This window comes from Poecilia latipinna, unplaced genomic scaffold, assembly GCF_001443285.1.
Source record: "Poecilia latipinna isolate Pla-1442-1.1 unplaced genomic scaffold, P_latipinna-1.0 Scaffold810, whole genome shotgun sequence".
Lineage (NCBI taxonomy): Eukaryota > Metazoa > Chordata > Actinopteri > Cyprinodontiformes > Poeciliidae > Poecilia > Poecilia latipinna.
This window is the reverse complement of record NW_015113426.1, coordinates 34,416-52,684: the sequence shown is the minus strand read 5'-3', so window position 1 is coordinate 52,684 and position 18,269 is coordinate 34,416. Positions and strand designations below refer to the sequence as shown.

General features: G+C 39.4%; 4 protein-coding genes across 4 annotated transcripts in view; 3 read left to right on the top strand and 1 right to left on the bottom strand.

The window, feature by feature from the left end:
• On the top strand, window positions 1-2,983 carry LOC106956356 (protein C19orf12 homolog). The gene is made up of 3 exons (XM_015047146.1): window positions 1-181; window positions 988-1,148; window positions 1,231-2,983. Exons 2-3 carry the CDS (start codon window positions 989-991, stop codon window positions 1,494-1,496), a joined length of 426 nt encoding a protein of 141 aa, XP_014902632.1. The 5' UTR covers window positions 1-181; window position 988; the 3' UTR covers window positions 1,497-2,983.
• Window positions 2,984-3,189: 206 nt separating this feature from the next.
• Window positions 3,190-5,256, bottom strand: LOC106956354 (cytochrome b-c1 complex subunit Rieske, mitochondrial). Its single transcript, XM_015047143.1, has 2 exons — window positions 5,050-5,256; window positions 3,190-3,991 (listed from the first exon to the last, which is right to left on the bottom strand). The coding sequence occupies exons 1-2, from the start codon at window positions 5,159-5,161 to the stop codon at window positions 3,381-3,383; spliced, it is 723 nt and encodes a 240-aa protein (XP_014902629.1). The 5' UTR covers window positions 5,162-5,256; the 3' UTR covers window positions 3,190-3,380.
• A 207-nt stretch (window positions 5,257-5,463) lies between these two features.
• On the top strand, window positions 5,464-10,293 carry rxylt1 (ribitol xylosyltransferase 1). The gene is made up of 6 exons (XM_015047142.1): window positions 5,464-5,695; window positions 5,800-5,979; window positions 7,431-7,533; window positions 7,654-7,968; window positions 8,104-8,274; window positions 9,311-10,293. Exons 1-6 carry the CDS (start codon window positions 5,548-5,550, stop codon window positions 9,711-9,713), a joined length of 1,320 nt encoding a protein of 439 aa, XP_014902628.1. The 5' UTR covers window positions 5,464-5,547; the 3' UTR covers window positions 9,714-10,293.
• A 931-nt stretch (window positions 10,294-11,224) lies between these two features.
• LOC106956355 (SLIT-ROBO Rho GTPase-activating protein 1-like) overlaps window positions 11,225-18,269 on the top strand; it is a 37,519-nt gene continuing 30,474 nt past the window's right edge. The window contains exon 1 of the mRNA XM_015047144.1: window positions 11,225-11,993. Within this exon, the coding sequence (XP_014902630.1) occupies window positions 11,930-11,993 (64 nt within the window). The 5' untranslated portion in view covers window positions 11,225-11,929. The remainder of the gene's footprint in view (window positions 11,994-18,269) is intronic.

The window sequence follows — 18,269 nt, the reverse complement described above, 5'->3', positions numbered from 1 at the left end:
TTGCGGCATGGAAACTGCACGTGAAAGCTCAAGAATCATGTTAGCAAAAGAAGTCGCGCACATAAATCACGTAGAGCCTCTAGGAGGCTAGGAATAAGGTTTTTACAGAAAGTTTGATCGAGTTAAAAACACTGAAAAATAAGCTGTGAATACATAAGTAACAACTTATTTCCACAGTAAGGTAAGCTATAAATCTTCACTAAGGTTTTTGCCGCTGTCTGTGTCTCTCGACGATCTGATGTAGTTCATGGAGCGATTGATAACGTGTTAGCTTTTTTGCCTTACCGTTATGCTTCTTTGATGTATAAATGTTGACCTGATTAGACTAAACATAAACTGCTGTAAGGTTTTTTTTACCATACGGACTCAGAGTGTATTCGGTACCATATAGGTTTCTGTAAATATCACAGTTACTTAAACATGTCCTTTTTTTGTTGTAAACTTTTAATTTGCAAAATAATTATTGAATTAACACAAAAAATACAGTTGTAACATCAACAACAATAACATTAGTAGTCGTAATATTAACAAATATTAATATATTTTTATATTGTTGCTGTTGACACGACAGCAACAATACAATTTTTTACAGCAAAATGACTGTAAAATAGACAAATTTACTAAAGAGCACCTTTTTGTCGTGATATATTGCTCATTAGTTCTTTGTGTTAATGTTTTTACCAGATGGTTTGTTGTTAATTGTTTATTATTACCTTGGATTAGCTTTAAACTCTTGAGGATTCAAAAATCCTGGTTTATGTGATGTTATGTTTTTTTTTGTTTTTTGTTTTTTTTTTGCATAAGAAATATCCTGGTCCTGTTTATTAATATCTGAATTCTATCAAAGTTTCATTCTTTTTGTAAATAAAACATCCAACACAATTCAATCTATGATGCTAACTTGAGATTATTTGTATTTCTGGTACTTTGTAAGGCACATACAGACATATATAATATTTAACCAAACATTGCACTTGTGATCCACAGAATGGGCCCTCGAATTGACGATGTGATGAAGTTGTGTTGTGAGCTGTCTGCCAATCAGCAGATCAAGTCCACAGTAAAAGGTTCTGGGAAGGGAGCAGCAGCTGCAGGGGGACTCGCTTTCGCTGGAGGCTTGATGGGTGGTCCCCTCGGTATAGCTGTGGGTAAGTCTGTTAAACTTGCTTATGAACCTTTGCGGCGCACCGGTCCTCCACATCAGAATTAGAAACCTTTTCTTCCCTTTAGGTGGTGCTGTGGGTGGTCTCCTTGGCTGCTGGCTGACCAGTGGGCAGTTCAGACCGCTTCCACAGATCATAATGGAGCTCAGCCCTCAGCAGCAGCAGAAGCTGTATGATGATCTCATGGTGATCCTGGGAGATATTCAGTGGACCGACCTGGCTCAGTTAACCGTTCTGGTGATGGGCAACTCCATGCTGAAGCAGCAGGCCACGGCGGCTCTTATCGGGTACATCTCTAAGGAGCTCCAGGCTGAGGTGCACTATGTGGATTAGTGTCCATCCAAAAACTGAATGGGCTGACCCAAAGGCTTACAGGCTCAGAGGAATGGTACCATGAAGAAAAAATATGAACTGTAAAAAAATACAGCAGTGCCAACACAATCATCATTTATCAGTAATAAGCCAGTTAGCATTTTGTTATAAAACTGTGCTGTATGTTTTGGGACAAAAAAAAAAAAAAATCCAGATTTTTTACTTGAAGGAATTATTTATTATGCCTTTGCCTGCACTGAAGAGCCAGAAGAGACCAGTCTGGCTTTAAATGTAACGGGGAAATTATGGCCTGACAGACATGATGATGGGAAACATCACTATGTACCCATGTGTTTAGTTAATAGTTTTTCTAAATCATGGAGTTAATCATGAAAATGCTCATAATATCAAGAATATGGGTCAAGTGCATCTCAATATGTCACAATATTATTGAAAGGCATATGGATTGCTGTTGCAAAAGTAATTAACATTCACTACAAAGTACACTCAGGGTGATATATTTCAAGTGTTTTCAGTTGTTTTTTTGATTATGGATGAAATTTAATTTCTGAGGAAATTAGAACAAAAAAAATAGGATAGGTTTAAAATAATTTTTAATACAGAAATGATGTGGACTCGACAGCTGTCCTTCAGACAGCCACCGACACCCTTCACAAGGCTGGTAGCCAACAAAATGTTTCTTAAAGAAACTGAGAATTTGGATTGCTAGTTCTACTTAAATTAATTCAAAATTAAATGGAAGGCAAAGGCAACGTTGATAAAGGCACAAGCAACAGAGATTAGTAGAACTTTAATAAGATTGTAAAGCCATTTTGAGAGTTTGGGGCAATTTAAAGAACTCCAAACTGGGAGTGGTCACCAGGTGGAGTCGGTATTTGAAGAGCCACTAAATACAGACGTACCCAGGGTGTGTAGTACAAGAAAAACTTCTGCTTTAACACAAGGAAAAATATCCTTTTCTCGAATATTGTTTTCCTTGTGTTAAACTCCTGCTTAAGAAACACCACCAGAAGCATCTACTGGATTTTATCAAGTCTAAGGTCATTGCATCCATCAAATTTTGGAGCACTTTTTGCTGCCTTCTGCTGACAAGCTTCACAGATATGCCGACACTACCAGAAGTACCAATACCTGGTTTAATAACCATGGTGTCACTGAGTTTAATGGTCAAAAGGATTGGTTGATCTAAAGACATGGACAGACCTGTAGAGTTTTATGACGAGGTAGATGAGACGACAGCAGTGATTCATGCAAAAAGAGCCGTGGCGTCACTTTCTGAGACATTAAAGTTTGGTTTTCATTGCTATAAGCCATTAATCATGTAAATAACAAACATCCTTGAAATATATCACTGTGTAATGAATTCGATTGCCTTAATTGAAGTAATGAAGTCACTACTTAATATTTATTAATGAACTAATATGAAATGTGAATGACTAGCACTACCTAATGGCCTTGCCTGTTAATAAATGAGTGTTTTCAAAAAACCCTTGGCTAATTGTTTTCACAGGTTGTTTTAAGAATATTCTTAAATGTTATTAATTCCACTTTTGTTTCAGATCTGCCTCTTCTATACTTATTCTCCTGCTATAACCTTTTCTCCGGGAAAATTACATCCTGCTTTCTGGCTCTCTGTGGGTCAATGAAACCTTTAAGTGTTATTAGATACTAAAAGCATTGACAAATGACAGTATTTCATGATTAAAGTACTTTATTGCTGCAGAGGCAATATTTTAAACAAATCATGATGAGTGAGAAAGTGAAGAATCACTTAAGACATAATGGCGCCTTTGCAAAATACTATTAGCAAACTTGCATTTATGTCCCCCTCAAACTAACATATTAAATTTAAATTAGAGGGAGGAGTTTAAAGATCTCTTGTATTTATCCTACAATAACCGTCTCTTCATCTGGGAACTCGTAGTAGGGAACCTCAAGGTTAAGGGGAGCAGGTCCCTTCCTAATTCTTCCAGAAGCGTCGTAGTGTGAACCATGGCAAGGACAGTAGTAGCCCCCATATTCTCCTGCATTAGCAATGGGCACGCAGCCCAGGTGGGTGCACACTCCAAGAACGATGACCCACTTGGGGTTGAGCACGCGATCCTTGTCGTGCTGGGGGTCGCGCAGCTCTCCAAGATTCACATCCGCCTCTGCCGCAATTTCCTTCTCGGTGCGATGACGGACGAATAGGGGCTTCCCTCTCCACTTGAAGGTCATGTTTTTGCCTTCTGGGATGTCGCCCAGCTTGATCTCAATCTTGGATAAGGCCAGAACGTCCGCTGAGGCGCTCATGGAGGAGATAAATTGGGTGACCACAGTTTTGGCCGCATACACGCCAATTACGGTGGTGACTCCGGTCACCAGGTAGGAAAAGGCCCTCCTGGCCTCACTGCTCTCCTGTGAGGACTTCTGGGGATTTAAAACCTCGGGTCGCCGATAGTCAGAGAAGTCAGGAATCTTGATGTCTGTGTGGGCAAGGCGGGTTCCTGCTGGAGCTGGACACAAATAAAAATACTTAAAATAGGAGCTGCAGACAAACCAGGTCAAGTCAATTTAGCTACTTCGTGATGCTAAAAGCATCATGAGGTGCTTTTAGTATCATGATGGCTTTAAGCAAATTTGCTTATTTTCAGCAATAAAGACTTATAAATATCGTGTTATCTTGATTTTAGAAATTAGATGACTTCTGGTAGTCAGACTGGATTTGATAATCTACAAGTTTAGACTGTCAAATGGATGAAAAGTCCTACATTTACTACTAACATACAAGTATCCTTTGACATAAACTGTTCCATTGTAGCTCTGGGTTAGTGTTTAGGGATGTCAAGTAATGAAGATGAACTTCATCTCCAGTCTCAAGTCCTTTGCAGTCTATGAACAGGTTTTATTTGGTCCTGTGTTTAGCTCCAACCAGTTTCCATTAACTCTGACCAACTTCCTTGTCTCTGGCTAAATTAGTGCATTCCCACAACAGGATGCTGCTGCTACCATGCTTCACAGTGGGGGTGGTGTGTACAGGGTGATGTGCAAAGTTAACTTTCCTAACACTTTTTCTAAATACTTGCTGTGCCACCTAAATGGCATATGACAAATAGCAAATTGGAATTCTTGTGGTTTTCTTTTAGTCATGATTTTATTCCTAAAACGTTCCTCTATTAAGCTCAGTTTTGTGAATAACTACATGTCCTTTCAACAGTCTCTCCTGAGTATAATGCACACCACACATATTTGTTTTTATTTTTTTTACAAAATTTTAAGTCATGAATGAGTTTCCGTTCACTTCACAATTATGCATTACTTTCTTTTCATGTCTTATCTGTTCAATCAGGTCATATAATTGCACTTTCCAAAATCACACCTACATTCTGCTAGCTGTATTCACTTGTTTCGAAGCACTGTAAATTAGAGTTACATTAACTCACAAGAAATAGATCTCCATTTTCTACAGGGACACTAACTACACAATATATAAGGAAATAAAAGTTTCTGAAGCTTTTGAACTACGTCACAAAACTAAGAAACGCCGGTGGCAAGTGTGTCTGTTCGTCCTTACCAGCAGCAGGCAGCAGCTCCTTGGCTCCAGGTAACACCAGGCTTTTAACACCGTGTTTGGTTACTTGATAGTAGGAGGAAAAGACCCCCGGGCGAATAACGGTGGACATCATCTTTGTCCAAATAATAAAAACACCTCAACCCCACAGCTGGGGACGCGACCTTGCGTGTAGCTTGAGCGGACTATTCTGATCTGCCCTTCCAGAAATACTTCCGTCTATGTAACGGTACGGTTTCGTATTTTACCAAGGAGCTCTTCTTGCTCTTTCACCCATAATAAATGACTTTATCAAAAAAAAATTATTTTAAAATATACCTGCACAACCAAAACAAAATGTAGTGATGCCTTTATTTGGATTCGTCTAGATTAATCAACGCATTTAGCTCAGGCAATTTGTAAGTCAGTTGTAGGCAGGGGTCCTTGTGATGTAAACAAGGGTCCTTGAGCAAAATATACGGAGATTAGCCGCACAATGGTAACCTGAGCTAAGAGAAGAAAATGAAAATACCAAAAAGAAAGCTGTTTCTTCTTATTATTTTTGCATATGTGGCATTTTCGCTGTATGCCGCTTATAATGTGTTCTTCAGCAATAAAGTAATCTCCCGCGTTCACAGGGTGGTGAAGAAAGAGAGTAACGCACCAGCGGGTAACTTATGCAAAAAAACTGCCATTATTTTGTCTGAGCTGCAGGAAATGCTTCCAAAAAATATAGTGAATAGTTAACAGAGTGAAACCATGTCTTGTTTTTAGGTGGTGTCAAAGATGGAGCCCCGTTTGTTGCAGATGAGTGGAATCCGTGGGAGGATGAAGAGGTGGAGTACAACTCTGCTCTGAACAAGAAGAGAAAGGCCTTCAAACAGTACATGGCTCGAATCGACAGGAGCAAGCCCAAAAGATACAAGGTTCAAATCTGGGGGAAGGCTGCCATCGGTAGGTCACCTTATAGTATAAATGACCCATTTATTGAGAGATTGTTAACTGAGAAAGAATGGCTTCGATGTCAAAGGTTGCAGTTGCACAGATGAACAGCTCTGAGTTTTAGCTGTTTGACCACAGTGATAAAAAATACTTTAGAAGCTTCTAGATCCGAAAACTATTATACTAACAGCTAGGTATTATTGCTATAAAATCAGAAGTCACTTCTGCGACAGGAAACCATCCAGTTTGAATGAACTCTAGTAGTAGTAGTCCTAGAAATGTGTTAAATGTTCAGCCATAATTAACCCAGAAGTTTGAGTCGCAACCTGACCAACTATAATTGGGGCTGGGAGAATACTTTTGAACTTGTGTGAATTAAATTCTAACTTGTACACTCAGTTTTTGTTTTTAAAAATATTTGAAGTTTGATGTTGATAATTTCATTTTCCTAAAAGAATACTTCAAATGCATTTTAAATATATCCTAAAATTAACATGATATTCATGACTGTGATGGGTGGATACCATCTGATCACAACTGTAGATTTTTTTTTAAAGGGTAATATGATGTTTTAATTGCTGTGAGTGTTGACTATAATTGGCTGCTCATATCTTTGATCACTATTGTAAGTAATCTATTATTAATCAGGTAGACTCAGTGGTTTGTTTTTGATGGTTAATAGTTTTGAAGCTAAAATTGTATTTTTTTTATTACATTTTGAATAGGTCCCACAATTAAACTTTAAAACTTAGATTCTGTTGTGCTTTCCTCAGACTGATCAAATGTTCATCTGTTGTGGTTCTGTACTCGCTTTGTTGTTCTGGGTATAAAAACCTGTAAATGCAGCTAAATAAAAAAAAATACCAAATAGTTTTTGGTCACACAGAAAAAGGAAAGGCGTCATACGTAATATAACAGAACATGCAAAAACTTCTATTGTACGCTCTGGAAAAATGAACAAAGTTTAAACAGCGCAGCTTTTGAAAACGTTGGATTATTTTGTTCTGATTAATTCTCACATTGATTGCTGTACAAACATATACAGCTCAAGCACACATTGGAAAAGTACATGCAGTCTTTCAATTTAATTGTGTCATTTGAATATTAAGTTTCAAATGACATAATATTATAAATTATTTACAATATGCCCATCGACATTTAATTCCAACACACAAATTAAAGTGAGTCTCAGTTTATACACCATCTAATGTTTGTTATTTTTGGTCTACATTAGTTTCCCAAAATAAAACAGGACCACAATAAAAAATTTTTACCTAATGGTGTTTTTTTATCCTATTCAAAATTTCTAATAGAAGAATTATCTTATATTTTCTTTTGGATACATTATATCCATTGTCTTTACAGCTTTTTAGTTGAGTGCCAAATGAATGATGGTGTATTTTTTAGAAAGGGAAGCTTTAACTTTAAAAAAAATATGAAATGTTGCATTACATTTTCCTCAGGGCTGTACCTTTGGGAACATATTTTAGAAGGACCCCTTAACCCAACTGACAAGGTGGCACAGTGGAGGGAAGGGGAGATTCAGTCTGGAAAAGTTGATTTCAGGTAAAACTCCCTGATTAGATTTTTAGTGTTGACATACTTCATTTCATGTCTTGGCCACTGGAAGATAAAAGAAAACCGATGAACTCGTTCTCGTTACCAACCAACTTTTTCTGCGTTCAGTTTCTACACCGGCCCAGCAGTGGTTCAGGGACACGTTCCCCTGGAAATGAACAGCCTGGTTTTGATTCTCAACGGTCGCGAGCAGCAGAAAGTTTCTTACTCGACGAGGTGGCTGGAGCATGTTCAAGCCCTGGTTCAGTCTAATACAGTGTCCCATGTGGCCGTGGTCCTGCTGGGCAATGAGCAATGCAACAATGACTGGATCGCCCCGCACTTAAAGACAAACGGCGGATTTGTGGATCTGTTGTTCCTGATCTACGACAGCCCGTGGGTCAATGACAAGGACGTCTTCCAGTGGCCCCTCGGTGTTGCCACGTATGTCCTTTCTTTTTAATCTAATACATATGCAAGGACCTTACTGTGGCACATCCAGTTTTGTGAGCCTGTCTTCTGTAACTGAACATGATTGTGTAGCAATTCTGCTGCTGTTGTCTTTGTGTTTCTGTGCAGATACAGAGAGTTTCCTATGATCAGGCCTAATGCACAGCTGATTACTTCTAATCGGCCATACCTCTGCAACTTCCTGGGTACTGTTTACAAAAATTCCTCCAGGGAAGTACTGATGAATGTGCTGAAACAGTCTGGCCTAGATAAGGAATGCCTCACCACTGCCAGGGAAAAGTAGGTCTTGACTTATTTTTTATAGATGAACAAACTAGAACGGTTTTTATCACTTCATTGCTTGTACTATATCTGCCTCTGTTTTGTGGTTGCATATCATGATTTAGAAGAAATATATAATCCACCCCAGCTTGACTGAGCCCATAAGTCCAAGGGCAGTCTAGAAATTAAAAGCAGAATGAAACAATCTGCAAACAACTGAACACATTCAATTAGAAAACATGAGTAATGCATAGTTTGAGGAAAGAAAATGTTAATTTTGTATCAGTTGGAGTAAGAGCTTGGACTGGTGAGAATGACATATATCTTTAATGATGTCAGCAAGCTTAATGAAGTAAAGGTGCCCTCTTCTAGCCTCCATGGTTTCACATATTTACTGTCTCGGATTTTTAGAGTTCACTTTATTTTCTCAAAGTTTTTCATTTTAGCTTCCTCCTTGCATTTGTTCTATAGTGGAAGTTGTGGTGCGTGTTTTTTTTTAATTAAATGTTAGACTTAAGTAATGGTAGAACCTCGAAAAGACCATATTACTTGTATGTTAAAAATGCTAATGTTGTGAGAGGGTGTACAATCTTTAATAAGCATAAAAGCCAACTGGATTTATTTTGTTTCCCTTTCAGCTTAAAGCTGTTAAGAAGCTTTAATAACTACTGAGGCCTTTAGAATCAAAACCCTATGATTTTTACCACCTAATAAATTTGAATTCAATCTTATTAAAATGAACATGCATTTATATTCATCCCATGACTTATTTCTTTATTTGTTGGCCTGTGGTGCTTGTAGCTTGCCATATTAAAGTGACGTTAAAGTTTTTACCTTCACTTTTTTATGCGGTATATTTCAGTGTTGAAATCCACTGAAAATCCCTCTGCTTATTTAGGATTTAAAGCCTCTTAAATGAAAACACTTTAAATCACGACATTGTCAGTTTTGTTGTAATTTTCAAAATGATATTTGCCTAACTTTTCAAAGCATCGATTTCCAGGTGGTTTGTGCACATTTTGATGATGTAATCTGTTCTCCTTTCTTGCGTTAGGTGGGTTCCCCAGGAAACAACTGAAAGTCTGAGGCGCTATCAGACGGCTCTGGCTCAGAGCGAGCTCACTCTATGCCCGGTGGGGATCAACACAGAGTGCTACCGCATCTATGAGGCGTGTTCCTACGGCTCGGTGCCCGTGGTGGAAGACGTTCTCACTCCTGGCAACTGCGCTGCAGGTCCCAGCTCCCCGCTGCGTCTCCTCAAAGCAGCGGGGGCGCCCTTCATCTTCGTCAGCGACTGGAGAGAGCTGCCAGCCATCTTGGAGAGGGAAAGAGGAATAAGTCAGGAGCAAAGGGTGGACCGGAGGAGGAGGCTGCTCGAATGGTACTCTGGTTTTCGTCAGCAGATGAAGGAGAGGTTCACTGAGGTCATTGAAGAGAATTTCTTCAAAACTGTCTGACTGGTGCTTTTAAATCTTAACATGGTTAACAATAAATGTTTTTTATCTATGCTGTTTGTGGCAGAAAAAAAAGTGGTGTACTACTTACATAGTGAACTTGGTGATGTACTCTCTGAGGCTGGTCTTGGAAAAAAAAACATTTCTGTTGTCAAATCGTAAACTTGCTGTTATTTGTATCAATTCTGTATATTTTTATTGAGATGTTTACAGCTGTGGAATGTACAGGCATTTAGAAATCACAAATTGTAAACTGCCTTTGCATTTCAGAGTCCCTATTTTATTTTATTTTTTTTTAATATTGTTTTGTTTTGTATCTTATACACTGGAAACTGTGATTTTTAAAATCTACTAAACATTATGTGTGGAAAAAACACTAATATGCATTTAGATTTTGTGTGGGGGAAAAAAACTTTAAATACAGTTCATTTTTTATTATGAGAAGCTTAAAAATTGTTGTTGATTTTTAGATGTTTCAACTGTTAATATTTTGAGGTTTAAGTTTTCTATTTATTTTAGTTCTGCTTTGCATGGACCTTTTGAAATGGTGCAATTAAATAAAGTGGAGTGTTGTATAAAAGGGGATGGATTGATTGATTTGATTTATGGTTTTACTTAAAGCATACAGCCAAAATATTAAAGTGCATATTTATATCAACACCAAACTTGCTCATCCATGTCTTTTATGACATTGCTTCATCCATTGGTTTGCACTCATTGTTGGAGCAGGAAGTAGCCAAACCTCAAACTGTTCCTCCATAGTTGGGAGCATAATATTTGTCGAGTGTTTTCATACGCAACAGTATTAGAAGTTCTTTCCATTGGAGTCAAGAATCCGCCCCAACTCCTGAGAGTTGGAACTGGAACAGTCCCTCGGTACCAAACTTTAAAGTTGACAGTGTTGTCAGGCAAGTGCCATCCTCCTGGCAACAGCCAAGCCAGACTCTTCCATGGGATTCCCAAACATAGGTGACATGATTCACGAGGTTCTTTGCCTTGCTCTTGTTATCTGAGGTTTAGATGCAGCGAGTTTGGCCATTCAAACTTAATCGATAAAGCTCTCTACACCCTGTTCCTTTTCACAGACAGTATTGCTAGCATACTCGATCAACTGTGCTTCAAATTTGCCTCAAGATGGCGCTCTGGTTTAGCTTAGCTTCAGCGGATGCTGCTTCAACTCTGGGAAAAACTAAACTTTTCACCCAAGAAATTAAACAAGAATCTATTGGATTCAGTGTGTCCTTAAGCCAAGGAGGAATTTGGGGCTTCTGTCAAGCTCGGCCTTCTCCAGCACTAGAACAGCCTGTAGATTTTATTTATTTAAGAAATACAGCAGTGTTACATAAACATTATCAATAAAGTTCCCCTTGATCCTACTCATTAATCTTTTAATGAGTGCAATGTCTTGATCCAAGCAGTAACTCTAGAATTTTATTTTATTTTTTTAATGAAATACTTTGCACAATCTCACCGTAAATCTAATCTAATTTTTTTTTTTTGGGGGGGGCGGGGGGGTAGGCATGAGTGTCACTTGTGTCCACTGGCAGGGAGTGAGTGAGAGAGCAGATCCCACCCACCCCCCTCTCCTGCTCTGTGTTCCTGCCTGCCTCCAGCTGCTGCAGTTCGGCCTGCCCTGTCTGCTTCGGAGCGTGCTGGGAGTTGGAGGTAGAGGAGGTGGAGGGGGTGGACAAACCGTCGTGGGGAAAGCAAGCGGGTGGGGTAACGTGTGCGTGTCCCAGACTGGGCAACCATTTCCAAAAAAGCTCGCTCTCTACGGACTAAAGTTGACTTGCGAGGCATTTTCCCTCGTCGGGCTGTTGGAGCCACTTCTCTAACAGAGACCCCCTGAAACTTGCGCGACTGTTTTCTGCTTGTTTTTTTTTTTTGTGTTTTTTGTTTTTCCTGCAGCGCTGCTGTTGCTCCGTGCTACGGAGACTCATTGGTTGGGAGAGGATTGCGCATTGGCTCTTGTCTGTATCCACCTCGGAGGGAAGAGGAACATTGCAGTAGTAAAGGCTCATGTTTTCTTCGCTCCAAACGTCACTGCTGGAGTTGAATATCTTCACATAGTCATTTTCTTGACGCGGATTCTCTGGCTCTGCCGTTCATTCCTCACGGGCAGGATGCGTCCGCTACTGTAGGATATTCCGCTCTGTTGTTGACAAACAGTTTTCCCAATAACTTTCCAACGAGCTTCGAGCGCAAAGAAGAGGGGAGCAATGTCCACACCGAGGTTCAAAAAGGATAAAGAAATCATCGCAGACTATGAGAGCCAAGTCAAAGGTAAGGAAGTGGAAAAAGACTAATTGGGACCAGGCTGGTTCATCACTACCTGAATGAGTCATAGCCAGTGATGGCGGGGGTTGTTGGAATGAAAATGTTATCGGAATATCTTCCTTTCTTTGCTCATGTCAAACTTGGGGGGGAAATAAAAGGTAAGTGTTAGATTTAGGATGTTGTTTGCTAAAAAAAAAAAAAAAAAGTCTGATCTGATTGTGCGTATCAGATTTGTTTCAGTTCCAAAGAAAAGATAACGAGGTCTCACACGAAAAGAAAATCCAGTGATACCATGTCTTCTGGTTTTCTTTCAGTATGCAGAAGCAACAATCTGTTACTTTCAGTTGAATGTGAGAGTGTTGTTAAATCATGTGCTATCACACCATCAGGACAGAGATTATGCAAGGGGTGGGGGGTAAATTGTTGCACCAATGAAACTCTGTGTTGCTCATTGCTGAATCCCATTTCCCTGACCAATATCAGTTCCTCTGTATCGTGACATGGAATTTAGGTGTTAAACATTTTACAAAAAAATGACACTCCTTCAAGAGTTTGATACCACTTGTTGAATTACAAAAACAGGTGATCCTCAAAAAAATCTGAATATAATTGAAATTACATTAATTTGAGCAAGTTCTTTTAGTTGGATGCTGCTAATTAAACCCAAAATATGTGGTTTTTCAGAATTATTTTATGTAAGAGCACAAAATATGCATATTTTGATTGAGGAATGGTTAGCCTGCAGTTAATGTGCTCAGTACTTTGTCGGGAATCCTTGCATAAATGACAGGGATCAAAGGTGGATGGCATTGAGTGTGTGATATGCTGACGGATTAAGAAAGACCAGGTTGGTTTAATGGCTGTCTTCAGTTCATATACACTGTAAGATGTGCTGTTTCGTCCATACTCTTCTTGACAGTACTCCATACATACTTTATGGGGTTTAGGTCAGGTGGTGTTGCTTGGTCAACCAAGCAGAGTGATGCCATGGTCTTCAAACCAGGTACTGGTTGGTAGTGAGGACAGGATCCGTCTCCTAAAATCAACATCTCCATAAACTTTCAGCTCCAAGAACTTTCATGCTTGCAGAGGCAAGCATGAAAGTTCTTTAAATTTCTGGGTGTATGACTCCACTAACTTTGGATGTAATAAAACTGTGAACTAGGACCCCAAATCTTCACTGACTTTGGAAACGTCATACTGGGCCTAATGCATCTTGGATTCACTCAGCTTAAGTCGTATTGCAAATATGATCAAGTATTTTAAAGATGTCTTGCTGCTTTGCTTTTTTTTTTTTCCCCCATTTTAGCAACTTATCAGGAATCATCAGCGTAGACTTTACAGTTGCTTTTTTGTTTTGTTTTGATGAAATATTTTAAACGGAAATCATTTTCCCCTTATTGAGAAGAATTGAAATTATACAGAAAAGGTATCAGTCTAATCATTTTTGTTGGAGCAAAAATATTTTACACTGACTGCTACTCCTTGCACTTATTAAATTAACAATAATAATCAACAAAATATTGAAACACTTCAAACTAGTCATTACAGAGCTCAGTGAACCATTCACTTGTATGATGTTTAAGAAATTATTTTTGAGTGTATTTGCAAGCACAGGTCCTACCCCTTTATTTCCATGTGTGCCCTTGTAAAATGTTAGCTTGTACAGGCTACTAAGCCATTTGACATGGGACGCCCTACCCTTGGTGAACGGCTAAAAGTGACGGTCAAGGGGTAATATGGGATTCATCCCAAGAAGAACTAGTGGCTTTAGGGTTTTGCTTTTTTTCATGCCCTGTCTCTACCCCATGCAAGCTCTCACTTTAAAGCGCAAATCTGCTACTTATTTGCTGGGGTGGTTCAGAGGTGTGCAAGACTCTGTAATGATTGCCACCCTAACTCATCTCGACTCCTTCAGGTCTCCCATGCATGCAGAGCAGAGGTGATTTAGTCACAGGCGGGCTCACACAGGAAAGAGGCAGTCGCTGCACCAGGGTAACCATGGGGATTTGGCCCCCGGCCAGCCAGCTCCGTTCTTTAGTGCCCCTAGTAATGCTGAAATACCACCTATTCACACCCATGTATCCAGCCTTAAAGGCTGTTAAAGAAGGGAGGTTAGCAGAGGTCGGCAAGATTTAAAGAGGGTGGTGGGTTGTATCAAGAGTAAGAAGGGGGCCAGAGCTGTACGGGGAAATTACAAGTGGCTGAGCATGAGCTCTTATTTCCAAAGAATGTTTAGGACCCCTTTATTTTTGCTCTAAGTATCACTAAATGTTTTCTGAACAAGATGTGAGGTAGTTTCTATCTTGTCATGCAGAACTCAAAGGGAAGATGAATTAAAAAAAAAAAAAAAAGAAAAACAATTTGGTGCGGAGGAAAGCTGCTGCTTGATGGGCCAAACGGAGTCAGAGCCAAGCAGTGTTTTTGTTTATTAAAATGCAGATACCTTTTTTCTTTTTTTTTTCTTTTTTTTTCAGAATACTTCTAAAGTTGGATACTAGTGTAGTATTTTATTTCTGCGTTATTACACTGATTTGTTCAAAAAGTTTTCAACCTGATAGTTTAAGAGTTGTATCGTCTGGTGGTTCATATGTAGCTAAAATGATATGGAAAAGTTATTGTACAAGAGCAGCAGCAGCCTTCCAGTCAGTTGACAGAGAGAGCACAGCAACATTAACACGGCACCACTACTTTATACTTTACACAGTTAAATAAAACTCCTGTCTTTTAGCTATAGTGTCTTGCTGACACTGTAAACTGAAGAAATGGCATGATGGAACATTTTTGCACCTTTGGAACTTTTAAACGTTAGCATTCTTTGATTCTACTAATCATCTGCAAAGTTGAGCCTGATCTGTTCAGAAATAACAACTCACAAACTATAAAGCTGATTATTTTTTTTTCTCTCATTTGAGCAGTAAGTGATTGTTTCTGCTCCTGAGTTTGCAGTTGTAGGGAGATTTTATTACGTGTGAGTTTGCAGTGATGATAATTGTATCAGCAATAAAACTTGTGAAAGCCAGAGGCAGCCTGGTGAGCAGACTTGAATCGCTCAGAACGCACAACAACAAGCAATGAGGGAAACAAGACAAAGCCAGTGTTTGATCATTAAGTCATGCTTTGTTTCAAACTCTAAAATTGTACTCAGTGCCTTTACAACTTTTTGCGTGAGCTACTTAACTTTCTTACACAACCATGAGAATCCATTTTGCGTTACATTTCTCTCATTACAGCAGCTCTACCCAGAGTTATTGCTATTCGGATCAGGAGATGTTGGGTATATAATGTAGTTTTCTGTGGTGACTGACTGTCTGAAAGCTTTCCTGCAATGGCTGAAACTACCGTTCTGTGGCCTGGTTTGTCATTCAGCTGACATTTGCTTTTAAAACACTTTCCACCAGCCCTTTCATGCATCCCACAGGAAATTGGAAGTTTTGTTTTGACTCAGAAGGATATTATCCATTTATTGAAATGCTCTGAGGCATTTGTGATTAGGTTTTTCTAATTGCCAAGACCCGGCATCTGAAACGAGACGCAGTCTGGTTTGGAGAAACATGTACTACCACGATTGGGTTTGTGCAACTTGCATCGTGGATATCAGTGTTTGTTTATCTGAAACATTTCAGACGGTGATAGAAAGGTCATGTCTACCCTTGAATTCTCTCTGTGTTTAAGCTTTTTTTTTTTGTAATGTTGTAACAGCAACACTTGTGTGTTTTACTGTGGTAAAGGAGTTGGCTCCATGTCAAGCTGTGGCTTGGCGCTTGTGACCTGGGAGTTGTGACTGAGATGCCAGGACACTGACAGGCGTCCTCTATTAGATCATTATAAAGGCTGCCCTCTGACCTGCCTGCATTGCTGCCTGAAACCGGAGACTTCCCCCCCCTCCTCATCCCCAGGGAGATGAGCCCACGCATGTTTGCACTCAGGGGGATTAAAGAAAGAAAAGTGCTCCGAGATGGAATCTGTCATTTGGTTTAAGATACAGTTTGTAAGTAAATAAAAATAAATTCAGCACTTGCGGAATGACAGAAAGCTATGTGCATCTTTCTTTAATTACAAACTGATTTCAGTTTATTATGGGCATTAGCTTTAAATCTCTTACTTTGGTTTTTCAAACAAGTTTTCAGTTTTCAATGTAAGCAACCGTGGAGAGTGTGGTTTGTTGTAAAAAAAAAGAAAAGCATACATTGTGAAACAATGGAATTCTTTAGAGCTGTTCAGTATGTAGTCTATTCAAAACACTAACCATAAACACCCTTTCTCCTGCAGTACTACACGTGTTCTGTACAGTATCCGTTCTGTGGAACCTGTGGTACTGATGGTACTGATGCCCCTGTTACTGGTGCACACACATTAGTGATTTTAATATCGCCCAATGTACAGATTTGAATTTGAAGACAAATCCCCTCTTACCACAATGTTTGGCAGCTCCTTCATCAGCAACGCAAATTGAATTTGAGTCTGCACCAACAAGCAAGATTTTGGCTACCTTTATGATTACTGGGTTTCTGCCCGGTCTCTTATTTTGTAGCATTTTGTGGTGAAGCATTTCTCACTCACTGCGGCTTGCCCTGTTACATAGAGTTGTGCCATAACAAACTTTGAGACGTAAACAACTGCACCAAGGAATGATGTTGTCATGTGCAAATGTAATATTAACTGCAGTTCCACTGCAAGCTTCAGCAGGATGGTATGGGCATGAAAAATTGATAAAGGAGGGACATTTAGTCAAATTCAGCATAGGCTAACTGTTGCCACCTTCATCTGGCAAGTGAAATTGTGTCGCAAATGCAGCATTTTTTTTTTCTTGCATTCTTCTGACTTCAATCAGTTTATGAAACAATAATATCTGCTTCAGATATTTTTTAATAGTGTTGCATCTTTCACTCTGAGTTCTTGTGGTGCTTGAATGGTTAACCCCAGTAGGCATCTCTGATGTGTTGATGGGGGATGGAGTTTGAAATACTAATGGAATTCTGACACCTTCTGCAGCTCAGCTCACCGTCCATTCACACATCTACCATCTGCTTTTACTACCCACTCCTTTTATGTCTGCTTGTATGCTTTCTGGAGGTGGCATGGTTCTGCATGTGCCGTTTGTCTACAAGTGATCGTTTCCATGGTTGAATGAATTGTTATTGACAGCACCATCTGTGGCTGCTCAGCCATTTTTTGCAGTTTCTCTAAACTCTGCTGACCACAAGCAAGGTTTCAGGTTCCCTGCTGTGCCTTTCTTTGGAGTCGCAAAGATCACAAGAACATCCCTGCAGCCCCCAAAAAACCTTTACTAACCCATGTCTATGTCTCTCTAAACTAAAGCAAACCACCAAGCAAGGTTTGCTATCTCAGGTTGTATTCAGCACTCTGTAGTGTTTGTTTTTAAATGGGTTATGTGGCTCTCCACAGAGAATGGCTTTGCCTTAGGGGCACCATAGGCTCTAGATAAAAAAAAAAAAAAAAAAAGATGTTGTACCCCAAACATGTTTTCTTTTACTGAATCGCATTTCCAATAAAAAATATGGTAACGCTCTGAGCTGATCAATGACTAATGAACCTGGTGCTCTTCTAAACAGGTACTCTATTAAAGAGCTATTTCACAGTTGTTTTTCTGAAGAAACCAACCTGATTATCCCTTGTTTAAAATCCGAAATACTTTCAGGTATAATTGGGTTGTACATCAAACTTTCTGTAATAAAACAGACTAGCATAGAGCAGTTGCTTCTTTTGCTTGTTTCTGATGGGACAGAAAATGAGTAGGGTTTTTCTTTTTTGGGGGGCGTCAGGTTGACATTCATGCAGGAACCAACAATTTCAGCAATGAATAATGCTGATTATTCCCTCATAAGATGAAATTTAACCCATAACAGTGAGACCCCAACTAAGGTATTTCAGGATGTGAATGAAGTATACATATACAGCAAAATACAAGTTTATTTTTCTTTTAGCTTGGCTGTAAAACTCTTTAGGTTCTGCTGGGTTTTTTTTTCTGTTCTCTCAGTTGGATGTGTTGCAGCATAGAGAAGAATCACCATGGAGTGTGTGTTAATGAGCTGCACACTGGAGGCTAAGGGTGTAGATAGAACTGGACTATCCTCAGGGAAAGTTGAAACTGTTGGATAAAAGTGAAATAAACTGGGATTACAAGAGATTTGAGACTACTTCGTTTACAGTATTGACTCCTTCAACTTGACAGCAGGAGCTTAGCAGATGGACAGACAGGAAGGCAAACAGACACAATTTGACCATCAGGGCCATGCTAACTCCTGCCTCCCAGGAGGA

What these genes read in the sequence shown, in the direction of transcription:
- LOC106956356 (XM_015047146.1), top strand. Translation starts at nt 989, where the DNA reads ATGGGCCCTCGAATTGACGATGTGATGAAGTTGTGTTGTGAGCTGTCT. An exon ending in TCCCCTCGGTATAGCTGTGG is followed by an intron (nt 1,149 to 1,230) that starts GTAAGTCTGTTA and finishes TCTTCCCTTTAG; the next exon opens with GTGGTGCTGTGGGTGGTCTC.
- LOC106956354 (XM_015047143.1), bottom strand. Translation starts at nt 5,161, where the DNA reads ATGATGTCCACCGTTATTCGCCCGGGGGTCTTTTCCTCCTACTATCAA. An exon ending in GGAGCTGCTGCCTGCTGCTG is followed by an intron (nt 3,992 to 5,049) that starts GTAAGGACGAAC and finishes ATTTGTGTCCAG; the next exon opens with CTCCAGCAGGAACCCGCCTT.
- rxylt1 (XM_015047142.1), top strand. Translation starts at nt 5,548, where the DNA reads ATGAAAATACCAAAAAGAAAGCTGTTTCTTCTTATTATTTTTGCATAT. An exon ending in AGAGAGTAACGCACCAGCGG is followed by an intron (nt 5,696 to 5,799) that starts GTAACTTATGCA and finishes TCTTGTTTTTAG; the next exon opens with GTGGTGTCAAAGATGGAGCC. An exon ending in CTCACCACTGCCAGGGAAAA is followed by an intron (nt 8,275 to 9,310) that starts GTAGGTCTTGAC and finishes TTCTTGCGTTAG; the next exon opens with GTGGGTTCCCCAGGAAACAA.